We start from the raw sequence: 14130 nt of genomic DNA, 5'->3' as shown, positions 1-14130 counted from the left end.
AAATACCTTTTCATGAAGTAGTCCTGTTGACGGGCCACCTGGGAGTCGCTGCACACTCTGGCGCCATGTTTGTGCTTTAGACTCCGAGGTGCCCCCCCAGCAGCTCACACAACGTTTCCAATACGGTCGTATACCCCCCAGCTCAGGAAAAAAGGAAGGAAGAGAAGAAGGGAAGGGAAAACACATATAACAACCCCATGAACCCCCCACCCGGTATCCTCCCCCAACCTAGAAGATACATTTTCCCCAAACATTATTTGTAAACCGAGGAGCATGGTTTCCAAAACAATCATGGATACCATCCGCATTCCCAACCGTGGAATGCAGGAATGAAAAGTGAGAAAGAAAAATTTAAGCCAAGTAGCAATTGCTAGATGGATCCAAAAAGAAAAATATTGAATGGGGTGTAGGTGCTGCGCTTAAGCAGTAGTGCTGTACCAATGACCATATATTATTCCGTATCGGCCCCGGAAAAAAAGGTGCGAGCTGCGGGGCTTGGAGATCAGTATGTGCAGAATCAGCAGTGGTTGGCATGCCCCTTTCCTTCTATGCAAAGGCCTTGTGTCTCCACTTGGTATTAGATTTGTCATCCCTGTCCCTATGCAAGGTTGAAGTTGTATTCCATTAGCCGGGGGATGCATGTTTCACCAACCTATATGGTAATGAGGCTTGTGTAGGGCCCCAGTGGATGCCCACAGCTGGGGCAGTTTCACCTTTCTATCCAGTGGACAGGTCTGTTAGTCACCATATATGGGGCACGGTACGAAAGAATCTTTGATTTGGGTTCGTGGTCTAATCTCTGGCTTTTTTACCGTTGTGCTCTTGGCGGGTTTTGAACATTGCCAGGCCTCCGTTCCAACCATTCCTGTGCTTGCTCAGGGCGCTCAAAAAAGTGGGCTTTTACCTCCATAATTTTCAGCTTGGCAGGATACAACATGGCGTACTCTAGCCTGAGGTCACGTAGCTGGCGTTTTACTCCCATGTATGAGCTGCGCTTTTTTTGCACAATGGTGGAATAGTCTGGATAAAGTGAGATCCTGGCTCCTGCGTGTTGAAGATCTCCCTTCTTTCTAGCCTCTCTCAGTGCCATATCTCTATCCCTGTAGTTGAGTAGTTTGATTAGGAATGTCCGTGGAGGTGTTCCAGGTGGTAGAGGTCTCAGTGGTACTCGATGTGCTCGTTCTACTACAAATTGTGGAGAGAATATTTCTTGGCCTAGCAGCTCCTTAAGTAGTCTCTCTGCAAAGATTTCTGGTTGGGTACCCTCGCTGCGCTCTGGGAGGCCCAGTATTCTGACATTTGAGCGGCGCTGCCGGTTCTCCAAATCGTCTAGGCGGTCTGTCACTGTTTTAGAGTTGTAGTTTAATTTGGTTTATGTCCTGAGGTAGTTGAGCTGTACGGTCCTCCACTATTCCCACTCTCTCTTCCAGTTCCCCTGTCCTCTCTCTGATGTTCTGCATATCCTGCTTAATGAGGGAGAGGTCCACCTTTAGCTCCTCAACTTTGGATGAGAACATAGCGGTTAGTGTGGTTTGACATTGCAAAATGGCGGACATGAGATCTGCTGAAGTTGGCGTTGCTTGACCCTCTGTTGGTGTATCTGCAGTTGGCGTTTGCGGAGGGGAGGCATTTAGAGAGTGAGGAGAGGAGCCCGCAGTTTCTTGACTGCTCTAGCCGTACCGCTGCATCTGACCTCACTTTGTGGGGGGACTTCCATTTGTAGTTAGATTATCCAAATAGGCACCTAGGCTAGGTTGTGTAACTTTGTTTTAATAGTAGGTATTAGTGATGAGCGAATCTGTTCCGTTTCGCTTCGCCGAAAAATTCGCGAATCTTTAAAAAGATCCGCGAAACGGCGAAAATGTTGTGCAACAAAAAAATTTGTCGCCCGCGGCTATTATTTTGTTGCGCGGCTATTGTTTCATCGCCCGCAGCTATTATTTTGTTGCGCGGCTATTGTTTCGTCGCCCGCGGCTATTATTTTGTCGCGCAGCTATTGTTTCGTTGCCCGCGGCTATTGTTTAGTCGCACGCGGCTATTATTTTGTCGCGCGCGGCTATTATTTCATTGCGAAAATGTTGTGCAACAAAAAAATTTGTCGCCCGCGGCTATTATTTTGTTGCGCGGCTATTGTTTCGTCGCCCGCGGCTATTATTTTGTCGCGCATCTATTGTTTCGTTGCCCGCTGCTATTGTTTAGTCGCACGCGGCTATTATTTTGTCGCGCGCGGCTATTATTTCATCGCTAAAATGTTGTGCAACAAAAAAATTTGTCGCCCGCGGCTATTATTTTGTTGCGCGGCTATTGTTTCATCGCCCGCAGCTATTATTTTGTTGCGCGGCTATTGTTTCGTCGCCCGCGGCTATTATTTTGTCGCACGGCTATTGTTTCGTCGCACGCGGCTATTATTTTGTCGCACGGCTATTGTTTCGTCGCACGCGGCTATTATTTTGTCGCCCGCAGCTATTATTTTGTTGCGCGGCTATTGTTTCGTCGCCCGCGGCTATTATTTTGTCGCACGGCTATTGTTTCATCGCACGCGGCTATTATTTTGTCGCACGGCTATTATTTCGGCGCACGCGGCTATTGTTTCGTCGCACGCGGCTATTGTTTCGTCGCACGCGGCTATTATTTTGTCGCGCGGCTATTATTTCGTCGCCCGCGGCTATTATTTCGTCGCCCGCGGCTATTATTTCGTCGCCCGCGACAATACTTTTTTGACGCCGGTGACAATTTTTGGACGTGCAACGATTTTTTCCGCGGCTAATTTTTTCATCCGTTTCGCGAAACAATCCGCCAATGGCAAAACAGGGAAATTCGCTGCGAATCCATGCCTGGCGAAACAGGCCCATCACTAGTAGGTATTTATAGTCCGCAAGCCAGGTATGGATAGTTAGTACAGTCGTATATAAGATATATAAGGATTGTGCAGCACTTCCCCAGAATCCTGGAAAGTTACATAATGCTAAAATATTTCAGTCCTCATGGGGTTAACACTGCCCCTTTGTACTTTCTTGTTGAGTGTGCCAGCTATGTTGTGCTGTATGGAGTCAGGGCTAAATTCTTTATTACAAGCTTAGCTGTATATAAGCTGTGCTCTTTGCTGGGCTGGGGAGTAGAGTAAATGCAGTGGTCGCTCCCGGGGGGTTGTGAGCTCACCTTCCTGTTGCTGCACTTCCCCAGAGCCTTCTTGCCGACTCTATCCTGTGCCCGGGTTCAGGACTGCGCTCCCTTCCCCTTCAGTGCGGCCGCATCCAAGATGGCGGGTGCGCGGGTTTTGCAGGGCCCCTGTCCTTCCGCCGTTTTTCCCCCGCGCGGCGTAGCTGAATTTGGCCCCGAGTTGCGGCACTTAGTCTCCCAGTGGGGGAGAACGCTGTCGGGCAGGTTAGAGGAGCCGCACGGCGCTATTAATAGGGGGATTAATAGGTATACCCCGGGAGCGCCACAGCAGTGCGTCCTCTCAGTTGCCCGGTCGGCCACGCCCCCCATGCCCCGGGTCTTTACTGAGCCAATGAGTGCACTGAGCTTTATGGTGGAACCGCCTCACCGTGCCATTTATTGGGCCCCAGTATCAAGTGGACTCTTGAACTGAGGGCATTGGAATTGGGGCACAGACTGGGGTTCTTGGGGTAACGCTGGGGGGACTGACTCTTTGTCCCTCACTCTCCAGGCTCTGGTAACGTTCCATGATGTGGCCGCGTGTTTCTCAGACGAAGACTGGCGCCTCCTAGAGGACTGGCAGAAAGAGCTGTACAAGAACGTTATGCGGGAGATCCACACTGCCCTGCAGGCCATGGGTAAGGGGGCAGTTACGGGATACGGGGGAGATCCACACTGCCCTGCAGGCCATGGGTAAGGGGGCAGTTACGGGATACGGGGGAGATCCACACTGCCCTGCAGGCCATGGGTAAGGGGGCAGTTACAGGATACGGGGGAGATCCACACTGCCCTGCAGGCCATGGGTAAGGGGGCAGTTACAGGATACGGAGGAGATCCACACTGCCCTGCAGGCCATGGGTAAGGGGGCAGTTACGGGATACGGGGGAGATCCACACTGCCCTGCAGGCCATGGGTAAGGGGGCAGTTACAGGATATGGGGGAGATCCACACTGCCCTGCAGGCCATGGGTAAGGGGGCAGTTACGGGATACGGGGGAGATCCACAATGCCCTGCAGGCCATGGGTAAGGGGGCAGTTACAGGATACGGGGGAGATCCACACTGCCCTGCTGGCCATGGGTAAGGGGGCAGTTACGGGATACGGGGGAGATCCACACTGCCCTGCAGGCCATGGGTAAGGGGCAGTTACGGGATACGGGGGAGATCCACACTGCCCTGCAGGCCATGGGTAAGGGGGCAGTTACGGGATACGGGGGAGATCCACACTGCCCTGCAGGCCATGGGTAAGGGGGCAGTTACGGGATACGGGGGAGATCCACACTGCCCTGCTGGCCATGGGTAAGGGGGCAGATACGGGGGGAGATTAACACTGCCCTGCAGGCCATGGGTAAGGGGGGCAGTTACGGGATACGGGGGAGATCCACACTGCCCTGCAGGCCATGTGTAAGGGGGCAGTTACGGGATACGGGGGAGATCCACACTGCCCTGCTGGCCATGGGTAAGGGGGCAGTTACGGGATATGGGGGAGATCCACACTGCCCTGCAGGCCATGGGTAAGGGGGCAGTTACGGGATACGGGGGAGATCCACACTGCCCTGCTGGCCATGGGTAAGGGGGCAGTTACAGGATACGGGGGAGATCCACACTGCCCTGCTGGCCATGGGTAAGGGGGCAGTTACGGGATACGGGGGAGATCCACACTGCCCTGCTGGCCATGGGTAAGGGGGCAGTTACGGGATATGGGGGAGATCCACACTGCCCTGTAGGCCATGGGTAAGGGGGCAGTTACAGGATACGGGGGAGATCCACACTGCCCTGCAGGCCATGGGTAAGGGGGCAGTTACGGGATACGGGGGAGATCCACACTGCCCTGCTGGCCATGGGTAAGGGGGCAGTTACGGGATACGGGGGAGATCCACACTGCCCTGCTGGCCATGGGTAAGGGGGCAGTTACGGGATATGGGGGAGATCCACACTGCCCTGTAGGCCATGGGTAAGGGGGCAGTTACAGGATACGGGGGAGATCCACACTGCCCTGCAGGCCATGGGTAAGGGGGCAGTTACAGGATACGGGGGAGATCCACACTGCCCTGCAGGCCATGGGTAAGGGGGCAGTTACAGGATACGGGGGAGATCCACACTGCCCTGCAGGCCATGGGTAAGGGGGCAGTTACGGGATATGGGGCAGATCCACACTGGGCACAACTACCCATACCCTCCCATGATACTTGGGGCAATAAGGGTTCCCTGTGTATTTAGCATTTCCTTCTCTGTACATTTGTATTTATACATGTGGGTGGGAGTTGCCATGTTGTTTCCCAGGGGCACTTTGCTGGGTAAGTGTAGGTGCCAGTGAGGGGGTAACTAACAGCCCATATTCCGGTGCAGGATACACAATACTGAACCCAGAGCAGCTGCTACGTGTGCAGAAAGGGACATCACAGGACAATGAGAAGAGAAAGGAGCAGGAGCACTTACTCACTGCAGGTAACCCCTCCCGACTGTAACATGCACCCCCCGACTGTAACATGCACCCCCCGACTGTAACATGCACCCCCCCAACTGTAACATGCACCCCCCGACTGTAACATGCACCCCCCGACTGTAACATGCACCCCCCCGACTGTAACATGCACCCCCCCAACTGTAACATGCACCCCCCGACTGTAACATGCACCCCCGACTGTAACATGCACCCCCCCAACTGTAACATGCACCCCCGACTGTAACATGCACCCCCCGACTGTAACATGCACCCCCCGACTGTAACATGCACCCCCCGACTGTAACATGCACCCCCCAACTGACATGCACCCCCGACTGTAACATGCACCCCCCGACTGTAACATGCACCCCCCCGACTGTAACATGCACCCCCCCGACTGTAACATGCACCCCCCCGACTGTAACATGCACCCCCCCGACTGTAACATGCACCCCCCGACTGTAACATGCACCCCCGACTGTAACATGCACCCCCGACTGTAACATGCACCCCCCCGACTGTAACATGCACCCCCCCGACTGTAACATGCACCCCCCCGACTGTAACATGCACCCCCCGACTGTAACATGCACCCCCCGACTGTAACATGCACCCCCCGACTGTAACATGCCCCCCCTACCCCCCCGACTGTAACATGCACCCCCCGACTGTAACATGCACCCCCCGACTGTAACATGCACCCCCCCCCGACTGTAACATGCACCCCCCGACTGTAACATGCACCCCCCCGACTGTAACATGCCCCCCCCGACTGTAACATGCCCCCCGACTGTAACATGCCCCCCCCCGACTGTAACATGCACCCCCCCGACTGTAACATGCACCCCCCCCGACTGTAACATGCAATCTCCCCCATTTATACCCAGGTTACCCAGAGTCTCCCCCATTTATACTGTGCTTGTTGCCACTAACGACACACACCCAATCACTGCTCAGGGCTCGGTTCTGATGGTTCTTGTCTCTCCTCCCAGGTGCTCCTGTGTTCAACCCCGATATCTCTCTGTGGATCCGGGAAGTGGTGGAGGATAATTTTTCTACTTCTCAGAATCCAGACCAGACAGCCGACCCAGATTCCCCTACTTCAGGTCTATCAGATGAGTGCATATTGATTTCCAACAAAGCAGTGTCTCTTCCCACTGACACGGACCCCACAGTAGAACCACCAGTCAGACCCAACCACAACACAGATGCTTCCAGTTCAGAACTTTTGTGGTTGTTTTTCCAGGGGAAACAAAATATCCCCAGCACCATTCTCACAGGGAATGCAAATTTGCCACAAAACCCAATGGCAGATGATTGGCTCTGTGGGGTGTTCCTGGGGCCCCTACTAAAGCTGAGCCCTACCCAAGCTGGAAACCTCACCACCCCATGAGACACAGTTTGTAGAATCAGCTTCTTTGCTACAAAGATCAAAAAGAACTTGCCCAAATTTCAGACTCATTACAGTACAGCCGGTTCCCTTACAGTGCAATCAGACTCATTACAGTACAGCCGGTTCCCTTACAGTGCAATCAGACCCATTACAGTACAGCCGGTTCCCTTACAGTACAATCAGACCCATTACAGTACAGCCGGTTCCCTTACAGTACAATCAGACCCATTACAGTACAGCCGGTTCCCTTACAGTACAATCAGACCCATTACAGTACAGCCGGATCCCGTACAGTACAATCAGACCCATTACAGTACAGTTGGTTCCTTTACAGTACTATCAGACCCATTACTGTACAGCCGGTTCCCTTTCAGTACAGTCAGATCCATTACAGTACAGCCGGTTCCCTTACAGTACAGTCAGATCCATTACAGTACAGCCGGTTCCCTTTCAGTACAGTCAGATCCATTACAGTACAGCCGGTTCCCTTACAGTACAGTCAGAACCATTATAGTACAGCCGGTTCCCTTACAGTACAGTCAGAACCATTATAGTACAGCCGGTTCCCTTACAGTACAGTCAGACCCATTACAGTACAGCCGGTTCCCTTACAGTACAGTCAGATCCATTACAGTACAGCCGGTTCCCTTACAGTACAGCCGGTTCCCTTACAGTACAATCAGACCCCTTACAGTACAATCAGATCCATTACAGTACAGCCGATTCACTTACAGTACAGCCGGTTCCCTTACAGTACAATCAGACCCATTACAGTACAGTAGGTTCTCTTACAGTACAGTCAGATCCATTACAGTACAGCTGATTCCCTTACAGTACAGTCAGATCCATTACAGTACAGTCCGATCCATTACAGTACAGCCGGTTCCCTTACAGTACAATCAGACCCATTACAGTACAGTAGGTTCCCTTACAGTATAGTCAGATCCATTACAGTACAGCTGATTCCCTTACAGTACAATCAGACCCATTACAGTACAGCCGGTTCCCTTAGAGTACAATCAGACCCATTACAGTACAGTAGGTTCCCTTACAGTACAGTCAGATCCATTACAGTACAGCCGGTTCCCTTACAGTACAGTCAGATCCATTACAGTACAGCCGGTTCCCTTACAGTACAGTCCGATCCATTACAGTACAGCCGGTTCCCTTACAGTACAATCAGACCCATTACAGTACAGCCGGTTCCCTTACAGTACAGTCAGATCCATTACAGTACAGTCAGTTCCCTTACAGTATAGTCAGATCCTTTACAGTACAGCTGATTCCCTTACAGTACAGTCAGATCAATTACAGTACAGCTGGTTCCCTTACAGTACAGTCAGATCCATTACAGTACAGTCGGTTCCCTTACAGTACAGTCAGATCCATTACAGTACAGACGGTTCCCTTACAGTACAGTCAGATCCATTACAGTACAGACGGTTCCCTTACAGTACAGTCAGATCCATTACAGTACAGCCGGTTCCCTTACAGTACAGTCAGATCCATTACAGTACAGCCGATTCACTTACACTACAGTCAGATCCATTACAGTACAGTCGATTCACTTACACTACAGTTAGATCCATTACAGTACAGTCGGTTCCCTTACAGTACAGTCAGATCCATTACAGTACAGACGGTTCCCTTACAGTACAGTCAGATCCATTACAGTACAGCCGATTCACTTACACTACAGTCAGATCCATTACAGTACAGTCGATTCACTTACAGTACAGTTAGATCCATTACAGTACAGTCGGTTCACTTACAGTACAGTTAGATCCATTACAGTACAGTCGGTTCCCTTACAGTACAGTCAGATCCATTACAGTACAGTCGGTTCCCTTACAATACAGTCAGATCCATTACAGTACAGCCGATTCACTTACACTACAGTCAGATCCATTACAGTACAGTCGATTCACTTACAGTACAGTTAGATCCATTACAGTACAGTCGGTTCCCTTACAGTACAGTCAGATCCATTACAGTACAGACGGTTCCCTTACAGTACAGTCAGATCCATTACAGTACAGCCAATTCACTTACAGTACAGTCAGATCCATTACAGTACAGCCAATTCACTTACAGTACAGTCAGATCCATTACAGTACAGCTGGTTCCCTTACAGTACAGTCAGATCCATTACAGTACAGTCGGTTCCCTTACAGTACAGTCTGATCCATTACAGTACAGCCGGTTTCCTTACAGTACAGTCAGATCAATTACAGTACAGTCGATTCACTTACAGTAGTCAGATCAATTACAGTACAGCCAATTCACGTACAGTACAGTTAGATCCATTACAGTACAGTCGGTTCCCTTACAGTACAGTCAGATCCATTACAGTACAGCTGGTTCCCTTACAGTACAGTCAGATCCATTACAGTACAGCCGATTCACTTACAGTACAGTCAGATCCATTACAGTACAGCCGATTCACTTACAGTACAGTTAGATCCATTACAGTACAGTCGGTTCCCTTACAGTACAGTCAGATCCATTACAGTACAGACGGTTCCCTTACAGTACAGTCAGATCCATTACAGTACAGCCAATTCACTTACAGTACAGTCAGATCCATTACAGTACAGTCGGTTCCCTTACAGTACAGTCAGATCCATTACAGTACAGTCGGCTCCCTTACAATACAGTCAGATCCATTACAGTACAGCTGATTCCCTTACAGTACAGTCAGATCCATTACAGTACATCCGGTTCCCTTACAGTACAGTCAGATCCATTACAGTACAGCCGGTTCCCTTACAGTACAGTCAGATCAATTACATTACAGTCGATTCACTAACAGTACAGTCAGATCCATTACCGTACAGCCGGTTTCCTTACAGTACAGTCAGATCAATTACATTACAGTCGATTCACTAACAGTACAGTCAGATCCATTACAGTACAGCCAGTTTCCTTACAGTACAGTCAGATCCATTACAGTACAGCCGGTTCCCTTACAGTACAGTCAGATCCATTACAGTACAGCCGGTTCCCTTACAGTACAGTCAGATCCATTACAGTACAGCCGGTTCTCTTACAGTACAGTCAGATCCATTACAGTACAGCCGGTTCTCTTACAGTACAGTTAGATCCATTACAGTACAGCCGGTTCCCTTACAGTACAGTCAGATCCATTACAGTACAGCCGGTTTCCTTACAGTACAGTCAGATCCATTACAGTACAGCCGGTTCTCTTACAGTACAGTCAGATCCATTACAGTACAGCCAGTTCCCTTACAGTACAGTCAGATCCATTACAGTAGAGCCGATTCACTTACAGTACAGCCGGTTCCCTTACAGTACAGTCAGACCCATTACAGTACAGCCGGTTTCCTTACAGTACAGTCAGATCAATTACAGTACAGTCGATTCACTTACAGTACAATCAGATCCATTACAGTACAGCTGGTTCCCTTACAGTACAGTCAGATCCATTACAGTACAGCTGGTTCCCTTACAGTACAGTCAGATCCATTACAGTACAGTCGGTTCCCTTACAGTACAGTCTGATCCATTACAGTACAGCCGGTTTCCTTACACTACAGTCAGATCAATTACAGTACAGTCGATTCACTTACAGTACAGTCAGATCCATTACAGTACAGCCAATTCACGTACAGTACAGTTAGATCCATTAAAGTACAATCGGCTCCCTTACAGTACAGTCAGATCCATTACAGTACAGACGGTTCCCTTACAGTACAGTCAGATCCATTATAGTACAGCCGGTTTCCTTACAGTACAGTCAGATCAATTACATTACAGTCGATTCACTAACAGTACAGTCAGATCCATTACAGTACAGCCGGTTTCCTTACAGTACAGTCAGATCCATTACAGTACAGCCGGTTCCCTTACGGTACAATAAGACTCATTACAGTACAGCCGGTTCCCTTACAGTACAGCCGGTTTCCTTACAGTTCAGTCAGACCCATTACAGTACAGCCGGTAACCTTACAGTACAGTCAGATCCATTACAGTACAGCCGGTTCCCTTACAGTACTGTCAGATCCATTACAGTACAGCCGGTATCCTTACAGTACAGTCAGATCCATTACAGTACAGCCGGTATCCTTACAGTACAGTCAGATCCATTACAGTACAGCCGGTTTCCTTACAGTACAGTCAGATCCATTACAGTACAGCCGATTCCCTTACAGTACAGTCAGATCCATTACAGTACAGCCGGTTCCCTTACAGTACAGTCAGATCCATTACAGTACAGCTGGTTCCCTTACAGTACAGTCAGATCCATTACAGTACAGCCGGTTCCCTTACAGTACAGTCAGATCCATTACAGTACAGCCGGTTCTCTTACAGTACAGTCAGATCCATTACAGTACAGCCGGTTCTCTTACAGTACAGTTAGATCCATTACAGTACAGCCGGTTCCCTTACAGTACAGTCAGATCCATTACAGTACAGCCGATTCACTTACAGTACAGACAGATCCATTACAGTACAGCCGGTTCCCTTACAGTACAGTCAGATCCATTACAGTACAGGCGATTCACTTACAGCACAGTCAGATCCATTACAGTACAGCCGGTTCCCTTACGGTAAAATCAGACTCATTACAGTACAGCCGGTTCCCTTACAGTACAGTCAGACCTATTACAGTACAGCCGGTTCCCTTACAGTACAGTCAGACCTATTACAGTACAGCCGGTTTCCTTACAGTACAGTCAGACCCATTACAGTACAGCCGGTATCCTTACATTACAGTCAGATCCATTACAGTACAGCCGGTTCCCTTTCAGTACAGTCAGATCCATTACAGTACAGCCGGTTTCCTTACAGTACTGTCAGATCCATTACAGTACGGCTGGTTCCCTTACAGTACAGTCAGATCCATTACAGTACAGCCGGTTCCCTTTCAGTACAGTCAGATCCATTAAAGTACAGCCGGTTTCCTTACAGTACAGTCAGATCCATTACAGTACAGCCGTTATCCTTACAGTACAGTCAGATCCATTACAGTACAGCCGGTTCCCTTTCAGTTCAGTCAGATCCATTACAGTACAGCCGGTTTCCTTACAGTACAGTCAGATCCATTACAGTACAGCCGGTATCCTTACAGTACAGTCAGATCCATTACAGTACAGACGGTATCCTTACAGTACAGTCAGATCCATTACAGTACAGCCGGTATCCTTACAGTACAGTCAGATCCATTACAGTACAGCCGGTATCCTTACAGTACAGTCAGATCCATTACAGTACAGCCGGTTCCCTTTAAGTACAGTCAGATCCATTACAGTACAGCCGGTTTCCTTACAGTACAGTCAGATCCATTACAGTACAGCTGGTTCCCTTACAGTACAGTCAGATCCATTACAGTACAGCCGGTTCCCTTTCAGTACAGTCAGATCCATTACAGTACAGCCGGTTTCCTTACAGTACAGTCAGATCCATTACAGTACAGCCGGTTCCCTTACAGTACAGTCAGACCCATTACAGTACAGCCGGTATCCTTACAGTACAGTCAGATCCATTACAGTACAGCCGGTATCCTTACAGTACAGTCAGATCCATTACAGTACAGCCGGTTCCCTTTCAGTACAGTCAGATCCATTACAGTACAGCCGGTTTCCTTACAGTACAGTCAGATCCATTACAGTACAGCTGGTTCCCTTACAGTACAGTCAGATCCATTACAGTACAGCCGGTTCCCTTTCAGTACAGTCAGATCCATTACAGTACAGCCGGTTTCCTTACAGTACAGTCAGATCCATTACAGTACAGCCGGTTCCCTTACAGTACAGTCAGACCCATTACAGTACAGCCGGTATCCTTACAGTACAGTCAGATCCATTACAGTACAGCCGGTTTCCTTACAGTACAGTCAGATCCATTACAGTACAGGCGATTCACTTACAGCACAGACAGATCAATTACAGTACAGCCGGTTCCCTTACGGTAAAATCAGACTCATTACAGTACAGCCGGTTCCCTTACAGTACAGTCAGACCTATTACAGTACAGCCGGTTCCCTTACGGTAAAATCAGACTCATTACAGTACAGCCGGTTCCCTTTCAGTACAGTCAGACCCATTACAGTACAGCCGGTATCCTTACATTACAGTCAGATCCATTACAGTACAGCCGGTTCCCTTTCAGTACAGTCAGATCCATTACAGTACAGCCGGTTTCCTTACAGTACAGTCAGATCCATTACAGTACAGGCGGTTCCCTTTCAGTACAGTCAGATCCATTACAGTACAGCTGGTTCCCTTACAGTACAGTCAGATCCATTACAGTACAGCCGGTTCCCTTTCAGTACAGTCAGATCCATTAAAGTACAGCCGGTTTCCTTACAGTACAGTCAGATCCATTACAGTACAGCCGTTATCCTTACAGTACAGTCAGATCCATTACAGTACAGCCGGTTCCCTTTCAGTACAGTCAGATCCATTACAGTACAGCCGGTTTCCTTACAGTACAGTCAGATCCATTACAGTACAGCCGGTATCCTTACAGTACAGTCAGATCCATTACAGTACAGCCGGTATCCTTACAGTACAGTCAGATCCATTACAGTACAGCCGGTATCCTTACAGTACAGTCAGATCCATTACAGTACAGCCGGTATCCTTACAGTACAGTCAGATCCATTACAGTACAGCCGGTATCCTTACAGTACAGTCAGATCAATTACAGTACAGTCGATTCACTTACAGTACAGTCAGATCCATTACAGTACAGCCAATTCACGTACAGTACAGTTAGATCCATTAAAGTACAATCGACTCCCTTACAGTACAGTCAGATCCATTACAGTACAGACGGTTCCCTTACAGTACAGTCAGATCCATTATAGTACAGCCGGTTTCCTTACAGTACAGTCAGATCAATTACATTACAGTCGATTCACTAACAGTACAGTCAGATCCATTACAGTACAGCCGGTTTCCTTACAGTACAGTCAGATCCATTACAGTACAGCCGGTTCCCTTACGGTACAATAAGACTCATTACAGTACAGCCGGTTCCCTTACAGTACAGCCGGTTTCCTTACAGTTCAGTCAGACCCATTACAGTACAGCCGGTAACCTTACAGTACAGTCAGATCCATTACAGTACAGCCGGTTCCCTTACAGTACTGTCAGATCCATTACAGTA

General features: G+C 49.2%; 1 protein-coding gene across 2 annotated transcripts in view; it reads left to right on the top strand.

Moving 5' to 3' along the window:
• The window catches only part of LOC101731011 (zinc finger protein 436-like), a 46715-nt gene that overhangs the window by 9938 nt on the left and 22647 nt on the right, over positions 1-14130 (top strand). Inside the window, exons 3-5 of one of the 2 annotated variants that reach the window (XM_031901963.1) lie at positions 3671-3797; positions 5507-5605; positions 6596-6709. In XM_031901963.1, coding sequence (XP_031757823.1) covers positions 3671-3797; positions 5507-5605; positions 6596-6709 — 340 coding nt within the window. Of the gene's footprint in view, positions 1-3670; positions 3798-5130; positions 5277-5506; positions 5606-6595; positions 6710-14130 lie in introns of those variants that run through there. The other variant, XM_031901964.1, reaches the window with a different exon arrangement.

This window comes from Xenopus tropicalis, chromosome 5 (genome assembly GCF_000004195.4).
Source record: "Xenopus tropicalis strain Nigerian chromosome 5, UCB_Xtro_10.0, whole genome shotgun sequence".
Classification (NCBI taxonomy): Eukaryota; Metazoa; Chordata; class Amphibia; order Anura; family Pipidae; genus Xenopus; species Xenopus tropicalis.
Note: the sequence above shows the minus strand (reverse complement) of the source record. Positions and strands in the feature narration are given on the sequence as shown.